General features: G+C 41.1%; 2 protein-coding genes and 1 non-coding gene across 14 annotated transcripts in view; 2 read left to right on the top strand and 1 right to left on the bottom strand.

Annotated features, from left to right (window-relative positions):
• NR2E1 (nuclear receptor subfamily 2 group E member 1) overlaps window positions 1-27,927 on the top strand; it is a 201,861-nt gene that overhangs the window by 118,597 nt on the left and 55,337 nt on the right. For 6 of the 12 annotated variants that reach the window (XR_011258586.1, XR_011258585.1, XR_011258584.1 and 3 more), the window contains one exon: window positions 55-160. Coding sequence is in view for 8 of the 12 variants with exons in the window: in XM_069598195.1 (XP_069454296.1) it covers window positions 55-160 (106 nt within the window). In the remaining 4 variants the exon portion in view is untranslated. Of the gene's footprint in view, window positions 1-54; window positions 161-669; window positions 1,330-4,212; window positions 5,913-27,927 lie in introns of those variants that run through there. The other 6 variants (XM_069598190.1, XM_069598191.1, XM_069598188.1 and 3 more) reach the window with 2 other exon arrangements.
• TRNAE-UUC (transfer RNA glutamic acid (anticodon UUC)) lies at window positions 9,207-9,278 on the top strand. Its single transcript has one exon. It is a non-coding gene; the product is annotated as a tRNA-Glu (tRNA).
• Window positions 22,752-27,927, bottom strand: part of SNX3 (sorting nexin 3) — a 49,350-nt gene continuing 44,174 nt past the window's right edge. The window contains exons 3-4 of the mRNA XM_069598197.1: window positions 24,962-25,086; window positions 22,752-23,507 (exon numbers count right to left, since the gene is read on the bottom strand). Of these exons, the coding sequence (XP_069454298.1) occupies window positions 23,402-23,507; window positions 24,962-25,086 (231 nt within the window). The 3' untranslated portion in view covers window positions 22,752-23,401. The remainder of the gene's footprint in view (window positions 23,508-24,961; window positions 25,087-27,927) is intronic.

The raw sequence follows: 27,927 nt of genomic DNA, 5'->3' as shown, positions 1-27,927 counted from the left end.
TCCCCATCTGCATTCCTGTGCTGCTTCTCACAATTTCCTGGTCTTCATTTCTAGTTCCTACACACAGTGGTTCTGAACTGAGAAGTTTCCGGAATGCTGCCGCCATTGCAGCTCTTCAAGACGAGGCTCAGCTAACTCTCAACAGCTACATCCATACCAGGTGACCCTTGTTTGCCTTGAACATGTACTTAAGAAAATTGTTTCCATTGTGAATGTGTGAGCAGGCAGTAAAAAGCCAGTTCAAACACTGCAACTAATTATCCTGTTGCCAAACTAGTTAATTTAGTTAGAATCTATGTCCTCATCTATTTCTAAGAGTAGGGGAGAGAAGCAAATCAAATTAGGTTATCAAAGTGAAACCACTGCCAGACACCTTACTCTTGTCCCAGATGAACAAGTTGATCCATCAGTATGGCTGAACACATCTAGGTGAATGCATATCACCCATCGGCTATCTGTAGAAACTCTCAGTCATTGGGGTTCCGGCAGTGCTCCTCCTGGCCCACCAAACAGACAAATCCACCACGAGGTCTGTAGACCTTCTGTTTCCATTTTCATATGAAAAAAGTAAGGCTTTTAAAAGAGCAGTGGAACCTTGCTAGTTTACTAAGTTAGGACTGCAGTAGATCTGAGGTTAGAATACAGATGCTATTCTTTTTTATTCTCTAGATTGATCTTGAAGGGAAGCCCATGGGAACCTGTCTCTATCATCTCAGCATCACCCACAGACACTCTGCTGGGAGTAACTATATCAAATGGGTAGAGGGCATTAATACTTTTGTTATTAAAGAGGGTCAGAGAAACCCTGAGTCACCTGTATTCATTGGGGATGATACCACTTCTGCAAAGATCACCTTATTTCTTTATAAATCCTCTTTTAAATACTAATAAGTAAAACTGTTCCCTGTCCCAGAGTCGTTGAAGGTCACATTCAGAGCTCCTATTCCTGAAAGCTTTACGGTTCACAGCAGATCTTTAGTAGCTGACAGCAACCAGTATCTATTGAGTGCTTACCATGTACCCTACAACCCAGCATGTTGTGATTTTCCCTGAAAGTAGAGGGAGTATATAAACAAATAAATTTGTAAAATGTGAGTTTGAAAACAACACCACTGTTCCCTGTCCATGGAATATCACTGAAACTGTGATGTGTGATAGTGCATGTATATGTTTTTCCAAACTAAAGTCCCATGGCTTTTAAATTTAAAATCCACATTAAATTTTAGAATCTATATAGTAAGCACTTAAGACTTGTTCAGAATTATAAAATGGAGCAGTGCATAATTTGGGTACTTTTTCCCCCATTAAAAACTAACTTGTATAACATAACTGACCTCTGACATACAGAGTCTTTAAGGTATAAAGAACATCACACCAGAAGAATATGACACTAGGTATTGATTCAGCCCTTGCTGAGACCTCACTTTTTGTAGGGTGGCTCATGAAAACTGTGGGACACGAGAAAGGACTGTCCATTATCATTGCAGGAAGTAGGCAGAAGTATTCATCAGACCAGGGAAGAGAAAAAGCAAAGTGGGGAGTGAGAGAGATGAATTCTAGTTGGATGGAGTAGGAAAAAAATCTGGAAAGTCTGGTGGGTGGAGAAGACAGGTGAGCTGGTCCTTGGATTCCAGCAGGGGAAAAGGTGACCAACAGGAGCCGTAGAAAGGGCTGGTAGAGGGGCCAGGGGAGGTGCCAGAGAGGGAGTAAGGAGAGTCTGAGAGAACCTGACATTTCGAGGGCTGCTTTTAGGATGACTTGAGAGAGTGAAGGGCTTCCCAGGTGGTACTAGTGGTAAAGAACCTGCCTGCCAATTCAGGAGATGTAACAGAAGTAGGTTCTATCCCTAGGTCAGGAAGATGCCCTCATGGAGGGCATGGCAATCTGCTCCAGTATGCTTGCCTAGAGAAGCCCATTACACAGGAGCCTGGGGGGCTACAGTCAGTCTATAGAGTCACACAGAATCAGACAGGACTGAAGTGACTTAGCACGCACGAGAGCATTAAACCACAAATTAACAGAAGTCTATTTTGGAAAAATGATAACTATACTACTTCTCCCTCACCCTCAAAACAAAGAAATTATTAAGGGAAGGAACACATCTACTTTGACATGAGCTTTGTATTTCGTGATATCAGTTACGCTATAATGTAATATTGATGTCTACAGTCATAAATGTGACAAAACTAACTATACCTTACTTCTTAGCTCCTTCGAGCCAGTGAACATTCTCCTCTAGCACTTTCCTGTCTAGAAGAATCTGAACTCTAAATGAAAAGTTAATGTTGCAAACTGAGCTAACTATGCATTAATTGTTAAACCTGTAAACTGACCTAATTGTTACAGCCCTGTAAGTGATTTCTCTAATAATCTAGGACATAAGGAGAGGGCTAGAAATTGGCATTTCACACAAACTATACATAACTATGTGTAATAACCATATATAATAATGAACAATTTAGTTATATATAATAAACTATATAGCTGACAATCAAATACATGGATCTGTGACAGACAGAACAGTTACACTTGAAACAAGAAAACTTCCAGTTATGTATGCTGATAGATGGAGTCAGGGGCCTAGATATTCTACAGAATAATCTTGAGCAGTCAGAGAGCCTCTTTCTTTCTCTCTGTCTCTGTCTCACACACACACGCATACACATGGTTGTTGTTTCTGGGTAGTACAGTACTCCACATATAATAAACACTTAATTTGTATTGACTGACTAACCAGCCCCTTCCTAATTAGAGGATAAAAGAAGTGGTGAGTAGGTGAGTGGATAATCTACTCACGGAAAATCAAGAGTTAATTGTCTATGAAGTCTCCCAAAGCCATCCTTTCTGTCATTATTTCCCTGTGTTTTCTTTCTCACTGGGGGAAACGTCAGCACGTTGAGTGGTTGCTGCAGACAAGATGGGGGCTTGTCTAGGCCACCACTGCTTCCCACCCCCTGCAGGGGCTTTTCTCTTCTGCCTGCCTGGGAAAGGAAACAGAGTTGTTGAAGAGTTAAGTGACCAAGGTGAAAGGGAAACATGGGTCTTCCTCTACTTTCCAGGAAACACAGGAGATGCTTTCAGCAAGGAGAGCAAATGTGATTTATGTGTTGTTGTTTTTTTCTCCTGTGGGGAGGCTCCACCATGTCCATTCCACATCATTAAATGTGGTCTGGCTGGGCGGTGAAAGAGCCAAATGAGATCCTCAGAGACCCAGGATGAATTGTCAGCCTGAATGAAGTATCAGGTTGAAGAGAGGGACTCTCTTTGGCTCAAAACTTAGAGACAAGCATGAAAGTTGTTCCCCTGGTCTCTGTTTGCACCGTCGGGTTATTGGGCATTTAAACTCAATGTTCAGTTACCTAAGTCCTATGTAGGATATGATATCTGTCAGTTTCTAGCACTTGTGGCCATGAGTTGAACCTGGCTGAGTCAGTCTTTTGGGTGGTTTGTGTCAGTGCACGGAGCCCTCCTGTATTGATAACCTGATTCCAAGCTATAGACTGAAGAAGCATCAGAGCTGCAGTGAGGAGGTGGCTTATAGGCATCTAAAAGCAGCAAAAGATTGAACTTGCACATCTGAGTACAGATATATGTTGGACATCAAGAGAGGAAATTGTTCAGCAATCTCTCACATCTTTAATTATATGCCAATTTCATTGACATGAAAGTTGGGTGGCACTGCCATGCAACAGAGCTTAGTCTTTAATTTGCAGTGTAATAAAGATGGAATTATTCCTGAGAGTGACTAAGTATAGTGGCTGAATAATAATTTGGATAATTGCTCGGAAAAAGAATCCATTTCATTTGAGGGAAATAGCCTGGTGAAGGAGTCTTGAGAATCAGAAAATGTGTATGTTGTCACTAGTTTTTACATCAGTACTAGTGGTTGGTGTCTACACTAGCAACCGTAAGTTTATTATTTGGTCTAAATTGACTACCATATTTCTTAAAAAAATTTTTTTTCCAAATAAAATGCAACCCCTGTGCTAATGACGAGACTGTCACCACGTGCTTTTGGCAGTGTCATTATGTTCTCTGTGCCTGTTATTCCACCTGCCGAATAGGGAGAGTACTGCCTGGACAGGACCCTGTAGTATGTTATTAAAGAGGCTGAGTCAGGAAGTTATGCTGAAGATGATGTGTGTTCAAGGACCAATATTAAGCCTGTTCGTGATGGATCTTACCTTGCTTTCATGGCTTCTCCTATTCCAGATACCCCACTCAACCTTGTCGCTTTGGAAAACTCCTGTTACTTTTGCCAGCTTTACGTTCTATTAGCCCATCAACCATAGAGGAAGTGTTTTTCAAAAAAACCATCGGCAATGTGCCAATTACAAGACTGCTTTCAGATATGTACAAATCCAGTGATATCTAAGCTCTCCAAGTCCCCACTTTTCAGGATGGAACAGTATCTGATGAACTTCAACCCACGGAGAACAAACCTCAACTAACAAACCCTTCAGGAAGCATAAACCTGGGAATGTGTAGCCTTCAGAAAAGAAATGTCAATTGACACGAAACGATTCCAGTAGCTCTGGCCTGCTGCCTCACCCAGGGTAGGGCGGCCTGGAAGGAAAGGGGCGTAGAAGGGCCGCCTGAGCAGAGGGACTCGCTGCTGCCATGCCCTGGGAGGGGGCCGAATTTGGGGTTGCCATAGGCCGTGCCATTCTGCCTCTTACCTGGACGATCAGGCTGAACTCCCAATAGCTGAAATATAAGTAGAACTTTCTTTTCCCTTTTAGCATATAAAGTTGGGTAACCAAATATAGCTCTGTGTATAACATCATACAGCAGCCTTCAGAACTATTTTATGTTGAAGAATTTATTTTAAAAATAATGGTTAGGTTTTAAATCAAAAGTTTTATCAAAAGTTTCCCTTCTATTGTACTGCATCATAAAGTGGCCTTCAGAACTGAATTAATATGTGAAGGGTAGCTTATGCTGTGAGATTTGCTTTTTCTCTTTCTCTTTCCTTTCTTTCTTGCTTCCTCCTGCTCCTCCTTCCCTTCTCTCTCCCCTTCCTCCTCCCCTTCCCCCGCCTCTCCTCCTCCTCTTTCTTCTCAGTACCATAGGCCAGGCAACCTTGTCAAAGGAACTGGTGGACAAAAATGAGATTCTCACCACGACTTCAGGTTGGATAACATCTCAAAATTAGAAGAGCTTTACTAAAAGAACCCAAGTCGAGGGAGGATGAATAAAAACAGCAAAACCAAATAAAGTGGAGATGAATGATGGAGTGAGGCAGACCACTGTCCCATTAACATAGTGCTGAAACGAAAGGCAATGGGGGTTCAAACTCATGTTTCAGTGAGTTACACCAGATAGCAAATGAACAGAGACATGAGACCAGAAGGAATTTCAAGGAGATGGATGCTAAAAGGCTTCTTGACCCATTGCTAACAGCCTGAGAGTCTTCAATGCCTTTCAGAAAACTGGTTTCTAGTAAAGCTTTGAATGCCTGCACATGCACACACACACTTCGTCCTACACTGTAAGCTGCTCCTTTGGTATGAGTCTCTACTTATGGAAGTGTAGAAACAAACATTTTAAAATAGCTGCCGTACTTTTCACATTTTGATTTATTAGGTACTAGCACTGAGGGAAAATATTCAGCACTTGGACTATTATAGGATGAGTAAAACTTTCCTTGTACAAAGTGGAATTAACTGATTTGTGAAGTTAAAAGGTTGTACTCATTGTATTTACAAAGAATAAAAAATATATTGAATTTAAATGAACTCTGCCTGGTTTCTTAGCCTCCATCCCTGGCTGGTCCTCATCCACTAGAGACAAGGTAGCAGTGGCAGCTGGTATAAAAACTGAAGCTCAGAGCACTGCAGCCTGAAGAACTGAACCACAAAGGCAATTTCCTTGTTACAGTGAATCCCATTTGTAAAACGATGAATAAAGAAATAAAACATAAGATTTCATTTTCTGCCGCTTTCAAGTGTAATTGCATCCGTTAGAAAAATTGCTGTGTGAGGAAGAAAGAGGCCGATTAACAGAGTCTTCATTCACTTACTCCTCTGTTTCTCTCTTGCCAACATTTCAGTCCTGACCAGGAACTTAAGAATTATTTAATGATAAAAAAGATAAAGTGTGAAGAACCATATTGGTGAGTAAGACGTGCGAGGAACAGTAGAAAGTGAGTTGAGATGTTCTCAGCAAATCTCAGGGCACTGGTCCCACAGCCAAAAGCCAGTGATGGAAATCAGAGGTGCTAAAGACCATGGGCACTGTAGGCTCCTCCTGGGCAGCATCTCCAGCAAGAGTCTGGAGCAGAGATACTTGCCACTCTTGATTAAACTGACCTGGTAGATAGCATGTGTGGAAGTTCAGTCAGCCATCCACTCCTAGTCCACTGATTCCACTGAGAAAGAGAGGTTCCTCTTAAAGGAAAGCAAGATACTAAAAAACGTGTACAAGAATGTTCTTTTCAACATTGTAGAGAATAGACACATTGCAGTAAATACAGATGGTGTTACAATAGTTAGTGAACGGACTAGAGCTGATGTATAACATGGGTAAACCTGGAATATGCTGTTGGGAGTGGTGGTATGTGAATCCCAGAGGATACATACAGGTTGCTTTTTATATAAAGTTTTGAAACCTACAGAACAATACTCCACCATGTTTATAAATGTATAGCATATATTACAGACATGAGTATGGTAACACTAACTGTATGATAGTGGTATCCTTTGGGAATGGGTGGGATTGGTGAAGGGTACCAAGATGACCCTCCCTCAAATGTTTCTGAAATGGTCTATTTCGTAAGACAAAAGAGACTTGGGAACAAATATAAGATCAATGACAAGATTTGGTAAAGAATAGCAATGGATTCAAGGCTGTTTATCCATGTATTAGTCAATTTTTACTTCAATAATGCTGAATTGCTTCCAACAACAAACGTGTATTTCTTGTTCATGGGACTGCTGGGCTGGGCACCTGGCTACAGTTTGGGTGCAAATGGGATCCAGTGTTTCTTCATTCTGGACTCGCATCTTCTCTAGAGCAACTTATTTGTATGGCAGAGTGTGAAAGTGCAAGGGGCTGAGCCAAACCACGCAAACACATTTAAAGCTGCTGCTCCCATCACATGTATTCACCTTCCACAGGTCAAAGCTAAACACAAACACATGGCCAAACCCAACCTCACGAGGGCCGGGAGTGTATGCTTCTCATGGAAGAGGAGGGAATCACTGACCTGTAATACAAGCTATTACAGTCCCAATGTGCTTTAATCTATTTGAAATATTCTCAGCAAAGTTAAAAAGGGAGTAAGTTTCCTGTGACATGCCACAAAATACTGATTTCCCAATGGGATTGCCTTTGTTTGGGGGCATCTCTGCCATTACAAAGAAGAATCAAACCTGGCTGTCATAAATCAACTATAGTTTAAAAACAGAACAAAACCCTCGCTTTCAATATTTGACAGAGCCCAGAATTAAAAATCCAGTAGCAATGTCTTTTGGGATTTTGGAATCTTCGCTGTATGCAGCCTGGATACTTTAAGAACCTCACTGCTTGCTTGGATTTTAAGGCAGACATTCTCTAGGGCTGGTATTGTGGGGGAGGTGCCACAGTTGTCCTGGAATATACAAATTCCAGATAATGCAATTTCAATATATGCAACTTGAATATACAAGCAAGAGAAGATGAACCCAGTCAAGTGATGACAGCAGTCAAAGAATAGTCTTCAGTGCTTCTCCTTTGACAACTTTTTTTTCTAAATCTAGGAGGGTCATCTTAAAGCAGTATTTGCATACAATGGCAATTAGGTATGGAGTCTCACATTTGTGTTTGAATTACTTTTAGTTGTTCTTTGATTCTGGGAAAGAGAGAGAGCAGAGGATGTTTAGAAACTGAATTGAGATTCCCAGTTTACCACTTAGGGTTCAAGGTTTCAGTACAATTTAGGAGTACAAGAACTGAACCCACTGGCTAGAGACCAGCACAGGGGTTGCTGTCTTTAATCATTTATACAAAAATAGAAAGCTTCTGTGGACATTGTTTTGTAATGTAAAGAAATACCAAATCACTGTGTTGTGTACCTGTATCTAACATAGTGTTGTTTATATCTCAACTATATCTCAGTTTTATAAAAAGAAAGGACATAAAATCACAGTATTCTAATAGGTTGTACAGGGAATAAAATTCACATTGTTATAATGATGCAAATGCTAATTATTGGTCTAATTAAAAGTATAAAATTTGGGGGAAAAGAGGGAGGAGTGGTGGAGGTACTAAGTCTTCATCTTATAGCATTTATAAATTTAAAAATTGCTATTTTCTTTTTATTTATCAGATGATAGATGTTAACTGAACCTATTGTGGTAATCATTTCATAGTACATGTAAATCAAACCATCGTTTTATGCAACTTAAACTTATAGAGTGATGTATGTCAATTATTTCTAAATGTAACTGGGGGAAAAACAAACAGGGTAGAGAGCAGGAAAAAAAAAAAGGAAACTGTCTACTTTTCTGCAAGTTACTTGTGTATGTGTGGCTCTCTCTCCCGTTGGTACATACGGCTCTACCTCATTCATGTTACCATCTGCCTAGTACTTCATTGTATGCACTATAGTTTACCCAACAAATTCCTTATTGGTAGACTTGGGTTGCTTGCAGTTTTTTTACTGTCATAAATTAAACTACAAAGTGCCATCCTTCTATGTACACTCCTGTGAACTTGTGGGGATTTTCTGTAGGATAAATTCTTAGAAGTGGTATTTCTGGGTCAAAAAGATTGTATGCATTTTTAATTTTGACACATACAACCAAATGGCTCTCCAAAAGGGTTGCATCAATTTGCACTCCTGCCAAGAGGGTGTGAGAGAGCCCATTGCATTGCTCAGAATTTAAAAGTGCTTAATCAGACAGGCTTGATGAACACTTCAGAAGCTATTAGAAAAATACAGAGAATACATATGTTTCAATTATGAATATGCCTCTGCTACTGGACTGATGAATTAGGTTTCACTTTGCATCCATGGTTAGAGCTTGGTCCCCTAAATTTTGCAGCCCAGGCCACTTATATGAACTTTTGACAGTACCCATGTCATGATGAAGGCTGAGAGACATTGGATAAATGAAAATATAGAAAGAACTTGGCAGACACTTTCTGCTGCTAAGAAGCCGCACTAAGACTTTCAAATCATTCATTTTACAATAACACTTTTTATAATCGCTTATGGAGGGAGATCCCTGATGGTCTAGTGGTTAGGATTTTGGGTTTTCACTACAGTGGCCTAGGTTCAATCCCTGGTCAGGGAACTGAGATTGTGCAAAAAAGAAAAAAAATCATTTATGGAAACTGAAGAATAATAACTCTCTTTGAGTAGTTCCAGTACCTTTATGACACATGGCTTAATTTTTTTTTAATGTAGTCTGTTTTTTAAATCACGGTTTTAGATTTTTGAAGCTCATTTTGGAACATGAAGTGTTGTTTTTTTTTTTTCCTCTGAATAATTCTGACTTGCATATAAACCATTAGGGAGGGTGGTCAGAGTTTTCTACCACTGCTGAGCTGGGCTTGTCAGCAATGTGCAAAGGGCATTCTCTCTGATGGAGAAACCAGGATGTTGCCACATAGCCTGGGCATCCTTCTGATGTACCAAAGTGTTGCAATATTCTGCTGGGAAACTGTGAGTAGGGTCAAGTATTGAGGAAGCCATAGTCATAGGTTTGATCCTCAAGGAGTCAGGCTTTGTTTGTGGCCCTAGTATCTCTAAAGTCCTTCAATGGCTATGTGCCAGGACGCTGAGCGAGTGGCAGTGGAGGCCTGGGGTCCTCCACTGTGAAGGCTGGAGAACAGCTCCCAGCTCTTGTCCTACAAGTGTTATCCAGGGCATCTTCACACTGACCCAGCCATGAGCCTGGAGGAAGCAGTGCTGGCCAGGGTGAGGAGACTTGGGTTCTAGTTATGACCAATGTGATCTCAGTTAACCTCTCTGCACATCAGTGTTTTCATCTGTGCAAAGGAGCACTAGGCTTAATGATACCTAATTTCCCTTCCTCTTTGGGGGCACCAACTAATGAGATTGATTGGATTTCCAAAGGTGTTCAACCTTGACTACATGCTCACCAAATCCTTTCATTTGGACAAGTAGTTTCAATCTTGGCTGCACACAGAACCACTTTGGTAGCTTTTGAAATGCTCAGGGCCTAGGCTGCATCCACACCAGAACAAGAATCTCTGAGGCAGGGTCCAGTTATTTGAAAACTCCCCAATGATTCCAGTGTGCAGCTAAGGATGAGAAGCCCTGATGTGGTCTTTGGTTGGGAGACCTGAGGCTGGACTCACGTTCAGGCTCCCAGATCATCTGTGTCCCTTGTTCCTCATGTCTGGTTACGCTCCCCCTACGCACTGGTGACCTTTAAAAAAGTTAATTCTTTCCCTTTTATCCCTGCTCTGGCCTGTCATTGAACTCACCCAGCTGATTGTGGTGCTTATGATTGAGAACCTCTTCTGACCGCTTCCCTTTCCCCAGAAATTAACGTGATCATTAAGGCTTATAATTTCACTCACCAGTGCTATCAATCAAGGGGCTGTGAAACAGAGTTAAGAGTGCTTTTGTAATTGGCAGCAGCCTGTGATTCGGAGCAGGGCATCCAGGGGCGGTGAGCAGGCTGGAGGAGGGGAGAGCTGGTGTGCAGGGAATGGCTATACCTCCTTGAACTGACTCCTTCAGCTCTTTATGACCAGCTCCCCAGGGGTCAGTAAGCTCCCGGCGTCATCTGGCCTGAATATCAAAGGGAGAAAACCAGTTCTTTGCTAGCAGTGCTTCAGGCTACCCCTTGCCTACCCCAAGCTCTCTGCAGTTGAAAGGAAGCTCTCCTCAGGTTCTGAAGAAAGGAATAGGAAAGATCAGTGGATTCTTTATACACTGGGCAACTTGAGTCTTGTCAGGGAGGAGCAGTCGGTCAGGATTATCTGTAGTTCAGAAGTGAGGTTAAGGCTGTCAAGCCCGAGGGACTGACACATTCCTCCTCTGTAAAACCCTTGCTTAGAGATACCTTTTGTGTGTGCTTGGCCCCTCAGTCGTATCTGACTCTTTGTAACCTCCTGGACTATAGCCCACCAAGCTCCTCTGTCTATGGGATTTTCCAGGCAAGAATACTAGAGTGGGTTGCCATGCCCTCCTCCAGGGGATCTTCCCGATCCAAGGATTGAACCCAGGTCTCCTGCTTACCCGGGTCTCCGGGTAAAGGTGAATTCTTTACCACTGTTCAGTTCAGTTCAGTCGCTCAGTCGTGTCCAACTCTTTGCGACCCCATGAATCGCAGCACGCCAGGCCTCCCTGTCCATCACCATCTCCCGGAGTTCACTCAGACTCACGTCCATCGAGTCCATGATGCCATCCAGCCATCTCATCCTCAGTCGCCCCCTTCTTCTCCTGCCCCCAATCCCTCCCAGCATCAGAGTCTTTTCCGATGAGTCAACTCTTCGCATGAGGTGGCCAAAGTACTGGAGCTTCAGCTTTAGCACCATTCCTTCCAAAGAAATCCCAGGGTTGATCTTCAGAATGGATTGGTTGGATTTCCTTGCAGTCCAAGGGACTCTCAAGAGTCTTCTCCAATACCACAGTTCAAAAGCATCAGTTCTTCGGCGCTCAGCACTGTGCCACCTGGGAAACCTCAGAGATAACTTGGAACCCCATAAACAGCAGCTAAGCATGGAGCAATCATACTCTGTGCCCCATCACCCCACCCAGATTGCCTCCAGGCTTCCTTCTGCATACTGGGAGCTGGTGATCAGGGTGGCCCTGAGACTCTTATCCCTCTTGGGAGGATTAGGGGGCTAACTCAGTTTCTGCTACACACAGTGCCTAGTGGAATAGCTCATACATACATGTAGGTGGGCCAGAGGTGAAGCAGTAGTAATTTTTGAAATAAATAAAACATAACATTAAAAGTGACTTTCATTTGATAGTAATACAAGAAATTTGGAGGGGAAAATTATCTATAATTCCACCTCCCTTACACTATTTTTATTTTTATCTTTTTTTCTAGTTCTTACATGTACACCTATATATTTTAACATAATCAGTGAACATATTTTCCATTCTGACACTACTCTTAACATTCTATCAATTGCATTTTTATAGTATCTGTGAAACTTCAGAATTCCTTTTGGTGCTTGCATATTAATTCTGATACTTGGTGTATGCCATAGTTTTCCTCTTTCACTGTTTTGGATAATTATTAACCCAAGTGTTTAATAAAATAAGTTTATGTTATATGGAGCAACATGGAAATATTGTTAAAATGTTTAACATTACCCATGGAAAACGTTAAAATGTAGTTTCCTGGTTCCCACTTCTTGAGATTGGGATTCAGCAAGTGTGAGGTGGGGCCTGGGCATCTGCATTTTGACAATCCTGATGCAGGTGGTCCCAGCACCATAGGCTTAGGCAGGTGCTGTATCTGCCTAAGATAGTCAGATCACATCGCTGCTCTGAACCCAGAAGCTCCCCAGCTTCTACAACTGAGTTTTGCAGTCCACATAAAAGACCAGTCCCCTGCTTCTTAATATGGAATGTGTCTACTGAGTGTGTTTATCAGGAGCTTACTTTTCTTCTCACTCATCTCCCTGGGCTCCTTCCAAGTGCTGCCTCCTCGGCAGTACTGGGACCCCAAGACTCAATGTGCTTGCATGCTCCCAGGAAGGGAAGAAAGTCTGGCCAGTGGTGTCATATTTCTGCATAAGAACTAGAGCTCTAGTTTGCTGGTTGCCTAGTGGTTAGGATTCTGGGCTGTCACTACCATGGCCCAGATTCAGAACCTGATTAGGGAACTGACATCCTGTAAGCTGCATAGTGTGGTCAAAACAACAACAACAAAAAAACAGCAAAACAGAGATCAAGGATGGAAAACACATTTTCTTAAAAAAAAAAAAAAATTGGCTGCATTGAGTCTTAGTTGCGGCACCTGGGTTGCCCCAAAACATGTGGGATCTTAGCTCCCTGATCAGGGATTGAACCCGCATCCCATTGGAAGGTGGATTCTTACCACCAGGGAAGTCCCAACACATTTTCTCAACAAATTCTTAGAAATCATGGCTGCTCCCTTAAAGAACTGTTTTTTCCTTTGTTTGGTCTTTTAAGCAAATTACTGACACATGCACAACATGATTGAATTTTAAAACATTATGTTGAACAAAAGAATCCAGACAAAAGACAGCGCTGGCCCAAGGATACAGAGCTGGGATTTGAAGCCAAGCATGAGTGACTTTAAAGCTTATCCCCTTTCTACTAGTCCTCAGCTCACCTCTTGGTTTTTAGCCTGGGGTCGGGGTCTGTGTCTGCTGTTAGGGGAGGCCTTGGCCAAGTCCCTTCCTGCATCTGAGAAATGAGAGGCTTGGATGGAATTGCTTCTAAGATTCCTTACAGTTTTAATGTCATATGAGTTTAATAAGTCTAGTTCATTTAAAAATTTTACTTATTCTTGAATAGTTAATAGTCATATGATACAGATCCAAAAAGTTCTAAAGGGTATGTATACATGTCACAGAGCAGAAGAGATTAGAGAGACATGACAAATAAGCGTACTGGGTGTTCTGGGTGGGATCCTGGGACAGAAAGTATGTTAGTAGAAAAGCTGGTGAAAGTCAGTTTGGAGTTTAGTTCATAGTAATGTACCAAAGCTGGCTTCCTAATTTTGACAGAATATTTTGGTCATATAAGATAAGGGGAAACTGAGTGATGGGGTGCATAGGAACACTTTGTATTACCTTTGCAGCTTTTCTGTAGATCTGAAATTATTCCAAAATAAAAAAGCTTTTTCCTCTCACCTCCTCATCCTTGGGGCATCCACCCAATCCACCCAACCAGGCAATCAATGTTGCTTGTTTTGAGATATTTAGCTAATAAACAGAGAAAATATCTATATTGTATAAATATCATTTCTCAAAACAGAAAGTATGTCTGTGAGATAAATTCCTGGAAGTGAAATTCCTGGGCATATAGTTTTGATACTTATTGCCAAATTGCCTTCCGTGAAGGGTGTGCCAATTTAGCCTCCTGCCAGACACTGCGTACGAGGGCCTGTCATTTCACCAACACAGACTGTTGTCTGAGACCGGTTTACTTCAGTTTAAGTCAGACTGTCAACTTCCAAAATATTCATGAACAAACTTCTCTAGGATGCTGCCAACAGAATGTGGGTCCATTCTGAAGCGTAAGCCAAGGCACCTGGGGTGGCTGCTGTGGGCAGAAGCAGCAAGGCTCTGGAGAAGTGATAGCAAATGAGTAACATTCCTAACTTCAGCCACTACTGTCCTCAGGAGAGGATATTCACAGAAGGCCATTGTCTCTGCTCCCCAGCACACAAAGGGTCAAGCCTCACAAATTTGCTCATAGTGGGGAAAAAAAAAAACCCCAGCAGGTCAAAGTGTTCAGATTACAGGTCCAAGAAAATCCCTTTGCAGAAAGAAGACAGCAAATCCCCAGTGTGGTTGAAAAGACAAAACTTTCTTCACCTCAGAGACTCTTCACATGAATAAACCGGTTAAACATGGTTTGGATTTACTGAACATGAAAACAACTGGATTAAAGTATAATCTAGCCAGAAAGGAAAGGAAATGTACCGAGAAAGCTAAGTAATGACAAAGCTGCAATGTCTACATGTGCCAAGAAAGGATGACCATTGCAGTTTTATAACCAAATTTTCTTAAAATGTTTAGCTTTCTTTTAGATCACAATAATGAGTCTCTGCCTGCACTGGCCTCTTTGATAACAAGACTGGCATCAAGGCAACCGTGTGAGCACAAGGGACAATGCTGCCCAGGAGGCCGGAGGCTCCGGCTGTCGGGATGTTCTGGTCTGGGCCCTGGCCTGACTGCCAACAGTCTGTGCAATCCATATGGGAGACAGCATTGCACAGGCACAAGCTTTAGAATCAGAAAGACCCGGATATGTATCCCAGTGTTACTTTTTTCTGGCTCTGTGACTTTGGACAAATTACTTATACTGTCTCAGCTCTTCTTTTGGTAAAATGAGGATAACATTTTGAGGTTTAAGTGAGGTGATAGATGTGAAAAGCCCAGGCTGAAACCCAAGCTCCCAATCGATGGTTGGTTGTTTCCCAGTCTCCCTCTCATGTGTGAACACCAGGTGAACCCATCCCATGCCATGCAGTCTTAAGCGCATCCAAATCATGTTCTGTGACAAGAGGGTTCCAAATTTTTTATACCGAGGGTTCCTAACCTTTTTGTGCCAAAGATCCCTACTCAGATGTTGATAAAAGCATAAATCACATAGGAATACAAAAAGAAACCCATTTGTTGAAATACAATTATTCAAGTATTTTTTTTAACCTGTGAAAAATGTGCCTTTCTTTAACATATTAGATAAGATCTTGGGATGGGTCTAATCACTACAGTAGTTTTCAAACAGAGTATTTCAAGATCTGCAGCATTGTATGTGATATAACCTATCTTCATTTTTAAATTGGTGACAATCACAAGTTATGCTTAACTGCTACTCTGGTTTGCTCCTATTTTCCTAATGAAAAAATGCTACGTTTTAGTTAGAGAAAACTAAATATGAAGAAGCAACTTTTTCCTTATCCCAATTCAGACATCAGGTTAAGAACTCAGGTATGGTCAAATATCACCACCTCTGGCCTCAAGATGACTGATAATTTTGTCAGTCAAAAGCTGTCAAACCAGCGCTCCTTTATCTTACTCTTTCCCTCTGGCTTCATTCAAGATTTTCCGTTGGTCTTTGGTTTTCTGCAGGCTTCCCTGATAGCTCAGCTGGTAAAGAATCCACCTGTGATGCGAGAGATCCCGGTTCGATTCCTGGGTCAGGAAGACCCCCTAGAGAAGAGATAGGCTACCTACTCCAGTGTTTTTGGGCTTCCCTTGTGGCTCAGCTGGTAAAGAATCCACCTGCAATGCAGGAGACCTGGGCTTGATTCCTGGGTTGGGAAGATCCCTTGGAGAAGTGACCAGCTACCCATTCCAGTACTATACAGCCCACAGGGTCCCAAAGTGTCAGACATGACTGACTTTCACTTTCACTTTGATTTTCTGCAGTTAGAATATGATATGCCTGTGCTATTTTGAATTTACCTTGGTATTTTCTCAGCTTTTTGGATCTGTGGTTTCTTGTCTTTAAGTTTGGAAAGTTCTCAGCCATTTAGAACTTAAAATATTTATTTTGCTCTGTCCTTTTTGGTATTCCAGTTACACATGTGTTACACCTTTTGCAATGATCTCAGTTTTTGGAAGTTTTGTTGATTTTCTGTTTACTTTTTGCATTTAAGTTTGGGCAGTTTCTACTGATAGATCTTGAGATGCACTTATTTTATGTTGAGTCTACTGATGAGCCCATTAAAAGGCATTCTTCATTTTTATGACAGTGATTTAGATCTCTAGTATTTCCTTTGAGTCTTAGTTTCTATTTCTCTAATTACATTACCCTTCTGTTCTTGAATGTTTTTTCCCCCTCATTAAAACTTTTAACATATTAATCAGTTATTTTAAATTCTCTGTTTGATAATTCCAATGTCATATCTGACTCTGGTATCATATGTGACTCTGGTATCATATGTGACTCTGGTTCTGATGATTGCTTCTTCTTCTGAATGTTTTTTCTTGTTTTTGGCATACCTTGTAATTTTTTGTTTTGAAAGCCACATATGCTGCACTAGATAATAGAAACTAAAATAAATGGATCTTCTCTGTTTAAGATTTATGATTATCTGGCTAGGGAGTGGACTTGTTTAATGTTTGCTCTGATTTTAGGTACCAGAGGCTTCAAATTCCTCGTTTCTATGCTTTTCTCTTTCCTAACTCTAGGTTCCCCTCCTCCTCAGAGTATGTCCTGCAGCTTTCAGCTATAATCCACTATTATACTGGAGCCCTGGTGTGGTGTGGTGCTACAGTGGGAGGCAAGAGCACATTCTAGTTTCTAGATGTCCAGTGCCCAGTGGGCCTGTGGCCTTCACAGGAGTTTCCAGTGGCACAGCTTCCCCCTTCCTCCCTTCTCTGGCTGCAGCATTTCCTTGAAGTCTTGACCTCTGTTGACTATGTTTTATTTTTCCTTTAGGTAAGATAGGAAGGCTAGAGGTGAGGGAGGAATGCCCTTCCTTCATCAGGGATAAGGTTCTGGCAAAGGCTTATCCTGGAGGACAGGCCTTTGTAATAGGCTTTCCTGGTGGCTCAGCGGTAATGCCTGCAATGCAGGAGACACAGGTTCAATCCCTGGGTCGGGAAGATCCTTGGAGGAAGGCATGGCAACCCACTGAAGTATTCTTGCCTGGAGAATCTCATGGACAGAGGAGCCTGGTGGGCTCCAAAGAGTTGGACACAGCTGAAGCGACAGCACACACACGCACGGGCCATTGTAGCAAAGCAGACTCTGGTACTTCACACTGATCATTCATCTCCTCTTCCTGTCAGAGACATTAGGGATCTGTCTTGATCTTCACTGTGGAAATCTGGCGGGGTTCCTGGAGGTGCCGCCTAGGTGCATGTGGGGGCCCCTCTAAGACTGTGGTCTCCAGGAGTTACTCTCATGCTAGGCCACACTTGTGTGCGCGTGTTCACTCGCTTCAGTTGTGTCTGACTCTTTGCAACCCCATGGACTGTAGCCCACCAAGTTTCTCTGTCCATGGGATTCTCCAGGCAAGAATACAGGAGTTGGTTGCCATTTAATTCTCCAGGGGATCTTTCCAACCCAGGGATCAAATCCATGTCTCGATGCCTCTTGCATTGGTAGGTGCATAGGTAGTTCTTTCCCACTAGTGCCACCTGGGAAGGTCACACTCAACCTCCACAAATTCAGTATCACCGTATGTGTGATCCTACCAGTTTATGACTAGCAGTTCCTGCTCAGAGGTAAACAGATTTTGACCATGTCCGTCTAGATGAGCATGTCTCTCCAGATTTGAGAGGAGGTTTGCTCTGCAACCTCCATTCTCTGAGGGGTGGGCCTAAGATAAGATAAGGTTGGTCATGGATTTTTTCACTTTGTCGAGCTTTTTCTTGTTGTGAAGCCAAAGATGCCAACTTTCAAGCTTTCTACACTTTGGGGCTGAAATTCAAGTGGCATTTATTTTAAATGACCATTTCCCTCCCTCCACTTGAACTCATGTGTCCCTTCCCTCCTCACATTTGCCGTGTCTTCTGTCTGTACCTTGTGAGTCTTTTCATGACAGTGTCCTAACAAGACTGAGTTTCTTGAGAAAAGGGCCTTTGTTAACCTCTTGTGTATGTTTACACTTTGCTCATGTAAAATGCTTAGTGTTGCTGTTTGGTTTTGCTGAGTCACTTCCATTTATGGCACTCATTCTAAAAGGCATCTGTGGTGAGGTGTCACCCAGCACCCTGAAAACTTCCTTTTGGGCTTTTAAACAAATTGCCCTGGTCTCCAAAGTCAAGGTTTTATTTTCTTAGCAAGGTCAGAATAAGGCAAACTTCATTTACTATAAATCAAGATTTACAAAAGTAATTTCTCAAGATAAGTCCTGACTTTTTCTTAATTTCCTGATTTCTTTTCATAATGATCTAGTCAGGTTAAGATCAAATCAAACCAAATTCCAGGAAATCAAAGGGCCTTCTAGCTAAGTGCCCAAACATGGCTATTTCAGAATTACCCATGAAGCTTTAAAAAAATAAAAAACCTGGACAGTCTTAGACAGTAATTGTGGTACACAGCTAAGTTTAGAACTTCTGATCAGTTACCTCTGCATGCCCCAAAGCACTTTTTATACCTACACTTACAATCACACTAAAAAACAAAACCAATTCACATTGACTCATGCTCATCCTAGAGGACCCTGAAAATGTTACTGGAAATTCACCCTTTCACTCAATCAATACATTTATTGAGCATTAAATAAAGGCTGGGTAGGTACCAAGTCATAGGCCTGGTCCTAAGAAAGAAGTGCACCAAGGCATGGCTTTTAGAGGCAGACATCTTTCTAGTGTTAATCTAGAGCCATAACATCCTGGGTAACCTTGGTCATATTACTTAAGCTTGCAGAGCCTCAGACTTCTCATCTGTAAAGGAGAATATTATTTACTTTATAAGGAGTTGTATGACAGAGATCATAAAGGAACTATCAAGAACGACATACTCTATCCTCCTAAAATAGTTTCTAACTTATTTCCCAGTCCAAACACTTGTATATTCTAATAATGACAGCTAGAACTTCCAGATGTTCAAGCTGGTTTTAGAAAAGGCAGAGGAACCACAGATCAAGTTGCCAACATCTGCTGGATCATCAAAAAAGCAAGAGTTCCAGAAAAACATCTATTTCTGTTTTACTGACTATGCCAAAGCCTTTGACTGTGTGGATCACAATAAACTGGAAAATTCTGAGAGATGGGAATACCAGACCACCTGACCTGCCTCTTGAGAAACCTATATGCAGGTGAGGAAGCAACAGTTAGAACTGGACATGGAACAACAGACTGGCTCCAAATCGGGAAAGGAGTACGTCAAGGCTGTGTATTGTCACCCTGCTTATATAACTTCTATGCAGAGTACATCATGAGAAATGCTGGGCTGGAAGAAGCACAAGCTGGAATCAAGATTGCCAGGAGAAATATCAATAACCTCAGATATGCAGATGACACCACCCTTATGGCAGAAAGTGAAGAGGAACTAAAGAGCCTCTTGATGAAAGAGGAGAGTGAAAAAGCTGGCTTAAAGCTCAACATTCAGAAAACTAAGATCATGGTATCTGGCCCATCACTTCATGGGAAATAGATGGGGAAACAGTGTCAGACTTTATTTTTCTGGGCTCCAAAATCACTGCAGATGGTGATTGCAGCCATGAAATTAAGAGACACTTACTCCTTGGAAGGAAAGTTATGACCAACCTAGATAGCATACTCAAAAGCAGAGATATTACTTTGCCAACAAAGGTCCGTCAAGGCTATGGTTTTTCCAGTGGTCATGTACGGATGTGAGAGTTGGACTGTGAAGAAAGCTGAGTGCCGAAGAATTGATGCTTTTGAATTGTGGTGTTGGAGAAGACTCTTGAGAGTCCCTTGGACTGCAAGGAGATCCAACCAGTCCATTCTGAAGGAGATCAGCCCTGGGATTTCTTCAGAAGGAATGATGCTGAAGCTGAAACTCCAGTACTCTGGCCACCTCGTGTGAAGAGTTGACTCATTGGAAAAGACTCTGATGCTGGGAGGGATTGGGGGCAGGAGGAGAAGGGGACGACAGAAGATGAGATGGCTGGATGGAATCACCGACTCGATGGACATGAGATTGGGTAAACTCCAGGAGTTGGGTGGACAGGAGGCCTGACGTGCAATTCATGGGGTCGCAAAGAGTCAGACACAACTAAGCGACTGGACTGAACTGAGCGCTCACAGAGCAGTTAACCTATAAACCAGGGAGTGTGCTATGGTCTCTGTCCGTCCACACCTTAAACAGATTTTATCTGTAAAGACTTACAGGCGAGGAGCCTTCTCCTTTCATTGGCTATATTCACCCAAAACGGGCAAAGCAAGCTGAAGCACAGGAATGGCCCTTAATGAGAGGGCTGAGTTAAAAAGCAGCAGGATGTAATAAAAAGATGCTCTCCAGCATCCAGCCCAGAGGTCATCATCACTACTGAGGGTCACCACAGCAGAACTGCCCAGCAGGAAACCAAATACCAGATAAACCTATTCAGGAACTGCCAGGGGCTTAGTGGTATCATTTGCTGTGGCTAATACTTCATCTGTGATTCCCACTGCCATCAGCTAACTATCATTAAACCTTTGTCTCAGGAACTGCTGTTCTGTGGATTTTACATTTGGTCTTCAATAATTGTTAAGTTACCAATAGTACCACTGCTGTTGAAATTTTACATCTCACAGAAGTTGGGACAAGGTGATAACTTACTGAGAGGACACGGAGCTGGAGACTCTTGCTGCATAACTCGCTGCCAATTCAACTTCTTTTAGGAAGACTCTTTAAGGGCTTCTAGAAACTCCTCCTGTGTCACCTGAGTTGACAGCACCTGCATTTTTAGTTCATAGGGTTAAAGGTGTTGTAATTGTTTTCAGAGCTTTTTAAAAAAATTTAGTTTTGGCTGTGCTGGGCCTTACTTGCTGCTGAGTGGGCTTTCTCTAGTTGTGGTGAGTGGGGGCTACTCTTGGTTGCAGTGTGTGGGCTTGTTGTGGTGGCTTCTCTTGTTGTGGAGCACAGTCTCTAGGCACACAAGCTTCAATAGTTGTGGTTCACAGACTTAGTTGCTCTGCGACATGTGGGATCTTCTGGGAACAGGGACTGAACCCATGTCTTCTGCACTGGCAGGTGGATTCTTACCAGTGTACCGCTATAGAAGTCCAAAGGTACTGTTTTAATGCAGACCGCGGTTTCAGTTCTCTAAGAAACAACAGTGAGATGTATCCTCCTACATTAGTAAATACATGTTACCTAGAATAAACCACCTTTCATCTAACTTTAAACCTTCAACTTTCTAAAAGCATGCCTGCCCTAAGGAAACTGTAGAGATTAAAAGTGAGCACGGCCAGTACAACCAATCCTAAATCACACTATTCCTTTGTCTACAAATGATCAAAAGAATTCCACACCGAGTAGAAACGTTAGCACTGTTGACATTTTTCTGTTGTGGGAAGCAGTCCTGTGTACATTGTATGGAGTTTAGTAGCATCTTTAAGCTTCTGCCTGCTAGATTCCAGTAGCATTTCCCAGTTGTGACAGCCAAAAATGTCTTGCTATATTGCCAAATGTTCCCCAGGAGGCAAAATCACCCATACTTTGGAGGAATTACTGAGTTTAGCAAAGCTACTGTTAACTCTGTTCTGCATGCCAAAACACTTTCAATTTTACGGCATACCGAAAACTTTTGATGTTACTGACCACCTTTTACTGCTCTCAGTGAAACACAATTCACATGCTGTTTATTCTGTACCTTAATTTACAGTAACTGAAATGTCCAGTATTATGCAACTGTGACATATATAAGCAGTAGGACATACTAGGACAGCTCTGACTTCTTCCTATGACATCCATCTGCTTGGGGGGACATCCTGGGTATTAGGCCAAGGCCTAAGCTGGTTTTCTCTCAAATGGACTGATCTGTCTCTACAGGAGACACATCTGGAGTGCGAGGGAACACCTTCCCTACCTTGGAGTTTAACTCTAGGTCACAATGGGTCTCCAAACCAGATGTAGTACAGATTCAAATTAGAGACCACATTCTGGCTGCAACACAAGTTAGGCAGCAAGGAGTCCTTCCTGCATTTTCTGGTTATACAAGCCAGGCTAGAACACTGTGCGAGGCCCTCTCCCTTGGTGAGAGGAGAAGAGGAGAAAACGTGCCACTGCCTAAACCAAGTCAGAAAGCATGAATCTGCTAAGAAAAGGTTACTACATTCGTGCTAAGTTTCTTTAAACAAGTCACTCAGATGAGCTAGGAAGAAAATTCTTCTGAAAAATAGGAGGCATGCTATTGACTTATCTTAAAAGGATTTTTGAATAGAATGACTTCAGATTATAGAGCATTTTCCAAATACACAAAGTGCTTCATAATGACTCAATAAGCTTTAAGGAATGCTTTTTCTAGTACATCGCATTTTTGTTGTTGTTGTGTAAAAGAAAATACCTCCATTGAAAGGGTAGTAGAATATTTGATATCACCACTGTTTAAAGAGGAATGGAGTTACAGGAATGAGAAGTATATAATTAGTAAATAATCCCGCTCAGCAAGTGAGTTAAGTAGGAAAGCCTTCTGAAGAGAGAAAAGAAAACCCAGAGGCAACACAATCAGTGCATATCAGAAATGCATTTTTATTTGAAAACAACTTAAATTTTTAGACAAATGATTTTAGTATATAAATTTGATTTTGTTTTTATACAGAATATAAAGATTTCCCTCATTGATCTTCCATGTGAAGGGTATTACAAGCCTGAAGGGAGATACTTTCTGCATACAAGCGTGTATCTTACGTGTAGGGTATTGGAAACCAATGTGTAGTGCTTCCACACATAAATTAGGTCAAATGACACCACATATTAAAAAGGGGTAAGAGAAATATTCTATTAATTGGATTCAAGAAGCAAACATGACACAAAAAACTGCAGGTAAGACCAAGTGAGTAAGTTTAGTTAGGACACTGCAGGTTATACTCGAGCAACAGGTTTGTGAAGCTAGAGTGTATACCACATTAAAACAGCAAGAAAGAGCTATTTATATAGAAAGGTTGGAATGAGGGATTTTTCACTAAAGCAAATTAACTTCTTGTCAACTGCCAAAACAAAACAAAACAAAATTGAGCATATGAGTGTTAGTATACTGAAGGCATATTATACCAGTTTTTTGTGCAGCATGCTAAAGTTAGTTAGAACTTCTTCACTGGTGCATATGAATCATTAAGTCATGGAAAGTTGTTTTTTTTTTCCGCCCCTTCTTGTGAAATTTCAGGCATGTCTTATTTTAGATGGAGTATAGCTTTTATCTATAATTTCATCCTGTAAAAACATGTGAAGACAACGTTCATTCTGTGCCAGAGGGTGACCAGCAACCCTAGAAATAAAAAATACAAGTTCAGTCGAATTTTTATAAAAGCAGGGGAGGGGGACCAAACATACACATTTTAAGATTAGGAAACATGAACAATTTAGTAACAGTGTTACTCTGGACAGCCCATAGAGCTATGGTCTATCTAGTGACTACCTGTATATTTGCTTTCCTTCTGTCTGTAAGGGTAATTTAGAAAACATTTAATCACTAGCTTTACACTGTCTCTGGCAATATGTACCCAGATGGCTTCTTTACATAGTAGTTGGTGAATTCATAAGAAACCTAAATGAATTTTAATGTTAAAAGTGAAACAATGTCATTGATTCAAAGAATACATTTTAAAGAAGAAAAAGATATAGGATCACAAGTTCAATAAAATCCCCAAATACTAAGAAACAGCACAAATGTGCAAGGTTTTGGGGTTCTTTTTTTTTTTGCGTGCTTTTCAAGGTTTCTATCAGAACAAATATAAGATCAGACTGGCAACCAGACTTTATTTCAGAATTTAAAAACATCCAAGCTAGCACTGCCTTTTCCAAAAAGAAAGTAGACAATGAAGGTTGTGTGCTATATCAGATAACTAAAAGTTACGGGCTTTGTGTAACTTTCCCTGTTTACCACTCACAGATCTTCAAATTACTAGATAAAAAAGTACTGCTAATAAATAAGCGCACACAACAGTATTGTCTAGGATTTGACTTTATGTGGCCAAACTTAAGGCCAAATGCACAATTACAGTGAGCCCTTTGCAGGCATAACTCTTCCTATAATTTGGGCTTTTAAAGAATGGCTATATTTAGAGAACTCGCTGGTGGTCCAGTGGTTAGGACTCTGTGATTTCACTGCTGAGGACCCAGGTTCAATCCCTCGCTGGGGAACTAACATTGAGCAAGTTGAGAAGTGCAGTCAAAACAAAACAAATACTGGATCTTAAATAGGAATAAAATTAACAGCTAGAGGTTGATTTTATTAAAAGTTTCTAAAGTAAAAGATAAATGATACAATCTTTTACATTTTCAAAAGTATATATTTTGCCACGAAAATGTACAATGTGCCGCTTTTACACAAGACATGCTGATAATACCTTCCATCTGCAATCGAACAAAATGATTGCAAGTGTATTGTTCATGGAAGAACATATCTTAAATCAAAAAGAATCATAAGTAAAACTTTTTTAAATGCTGTAATTTTAAATGTAATTGGCATAAATTAACCATGAAAAACATACGAAACTCAGGTCAACAAAGAGATACTCATATCACTCTTAAGTTTATTAATATTTAGTACATGATATTCAATTTGTTATATATTTTCATTTTGTTTAAATGGTACAAAAAAGTTAGAAAATGACCAAAAGGAAGAAGTAGTATTAGTTTGATATCTAAATTACTAGTGGTCACCTAAAGAATCTCAGAACACTATTCACTCTTAGACTTTGAGGAACAGAAAGCACTTACTTGTTTATAAACTGCTCCAACCCTTGCTTCCTTTCTTCAATGAAATTGTCATCAAATATGCCATCATCTCCTCTAAAAGGAAGTTGACGCAAAAATGCCTTCCCAGGGAGTGGGGGGACTACAACCTAAAACATGGTAAGAAAGTTCTTGAACAACATGCTGGCTGAAATGGGAAAATTTATAGAGCACAACATGAACACAAAGTATATCTTCACTATGAGAGCCATCCCACTGTCAAACTAGTTTAAATATACAGTAAAAGGGACTCAATAAAAATACACTGAAAAATGACTTAGTGTTTTGGAGGCAAGATAAACAAAATGCCAGAATAGTCCATCAGACCAAAGCTCCTCAATGGCTTAATTTTCATTTTTCCTGGACTTACCAAAGCACAAGTATACAAAGGGAATAAGCAACACTGAAATAAAGGCTACCATACCCCTCAGATAGTTTTGATGTCACTTGGCGAGAACACTACTTTATTACAGTGATAATTGTAGAGATCAATCTGAACTCCCAATTAAATGAGGAAGTAAAATATTAACAATGTTCTTTCTGGCATGGGCAGATAAGAATTCTGTGGTCAATTTCTTCCACTTCACACTATCTGCATATAATCTTTCCTGCTTGTATTTGAGGTGATGACAAAATAACCAATAATTACTACTTGTTGCCACTCTTCTATGGAGAAGGGAATGGCACCCCACTCCAGTACTCTTGCCTGGAAAATCCCAGGGACGGGGGAGCCTGGTAGGCTGCCATCTCGGGGGTCGCACAGAGTCGGACACGACTGAAGCGACTTAGCAGCAGCAGCAGCAGCATTACTAGGCTAAGAAACACATCAACTTTCTCCCAAACCCACTATCCTACCTTTCTCCAAAGACCTGTCATTTCTTCCTTCTACAATAAAGGAACATCCCAAATTTTCCCTGTCAAAGTCTAGCTTTCCTTTAGGGACAACTTATGACTGATCTCCCTCTTCTAGGAATTATCTGGAGCTCAAATATTTGTTTAAATGCTGCTGCTGCTGCTTTAGTCACTAAGTTGTGTCTGACACTTTGCAACTCCATGGATGGTAACCCGCCAGCCTCCTCTGTCTGTGGGATTTCCCAGGTAAGAATACTGGAGTGGGTTGCCATTTCCTTCTCTGGGGGATCTTCCCAACCCAAGGATTGAACCTGTGTGTCCTGCTTGGCAGGCAGATTCTTTATCACTGAGTAACCTGGGATGCCCCTGAATTAAACAGTACCTAGCTACTTATTTCACAGGTTCGTCAGGTTCTCTATCCCAGAATTTCTCAACCATGGCACTATTAACATGTTGAACTAGATAATGTACTGGGGGGAAGGGTTTCTTATACACTGTAGAATACCTATTCAACAGCATCCTGGACCTCTACCCACTAGACTGTCACCAATAGGCACTCCACACAGACAGGTGTGAGTGCCTATCACACCTGTGATCACAATGGCCTCCAGACACTGTCAAATGTCTTCCTGGGGGACAAAACTACCCCTCCTGGAGAGCCACCAATCTATCCTATTAATGCCTTCAAATCACAGACCCTTGTCTCAGGCTTCTTATGGTTATTTTAAGGAAAGCTGGGCATACAAGAGAAGTTCAAATATCTGTTAAATGACTAGCCACTTAGGTGAATCCTTATCTTACATTAAAACAGAGAAAAGGTGTAGGCAAACAATTCACACAAGAAAAAATATAAACAGCAAACACCAGTAATAAAAGTATACATATTCTAAGAGGTAAAATCTAGAACCCTTGATGAAGAGTTCCTATCCTAAAACAATAATTCAACAAGGTAAAAAAGGGAAAGAGTACACAACTTCTTACAGATGCACAAAAAACAAAGAGTAAAAAAGAAACACAAAACCAATGCCCTACATAAACTTTTTAATTCCTTCCTAGATCTACTCTTCCCAGATGCCGGTGATTAAGACATCTAAAGATCTGTCATCATAAGTTTGCTTTAGCAATCTTAAGTCTCTCCCTTATATTATAAAAGCATTTGTCAAGTTGAAAATTTGAAACCTGCAGGTAACTACAACTGGAAAACAGGATTATGACCACTAGCTGTGTTCCAACAGAATAGCTATATGATGGGCAGGGAAAAACATCTGTATCTATAAAGCTATTATTTAAAAAAGGAATCTAGAACTAGTGCATTAAAGAAATGACCACCGTTAATTCAGGGAAGAATTTAGCATGGAATTTAAAGATTACTGTGTATTATCATCAACAGAGATATACTTTTACCAATACTCAAAATACGCATTGAACTGGATGGTGACATTATAGGCAACAGGATTAATCACCTACAAAAATCATGAGTGTTTTTTTAACAAAGATCTTCAACATCAAACTACTTTTGCTTAAGCAGTCTGAAAAGATCTACTTAGAATTCTCACACCAATTTAAAAAGTCATGAGTCTGATGATGTGTGTATATGTGGGCAAGATGAGGACAGGAGGATATCTGGCCAGCATAATATAGTGAAAGCATATTGAAATAAAAGCTAAAAAATTAAACCATAATGACTAATAAACACAATAAATGTTACCAACTTTCTCATCTAGTATAACAGATCTTAAGAAGAAGTAGTAATATATAAATAAAACAATTTGATTAACTGTTCTTAGCAATTTTGTTGTTCAATTGCTCAGTCGTGTCCAACTCTTTGCGGCACCATGGACTGCAGCACACCAGGCCTCCCTGTCCTTCACTATCTCCTGGAGCTTGCTCAAACCCATTGAGTCAGTGATGCTATTCAACCATCTCATTCTCTGTCATCCCCTTTTCCTCCTGCCTTCAATCTTTCCCAGCACCAGGGTCTTTTGTAATGAGTCAGCTCTTTGCATCAGGTGGCCAAAGTATTGGAGCTTCAGCTTCAGCATCAGTCCTAACGAATATTCAGGGTTAATTTCCCTAAGGATTGACTGGATTGATCTCCT

Source organism: Ovis canadensis, chromosome 8 (assembly GCF_042477335.2).
Source record: "Ovis canadensis isolate MfBH-ARS-UI-01 breed Bighorn chromosome 8, ARS-UI_OviCan_v2, whole genome shotgun sequence".
Classification (NCBI taxonomy): domain Eukaryota; kingdom Metazoa; phylum Chordata; class Mammalia; order Artiodactyla; family Bovidae; genus Ovis; species Ovis canadensis.
The sequence above is the reverse complement of the archived record's forward strand: the minus strand, read 5'-3'. Positions and strand labels throughout refer to the sequence as shown.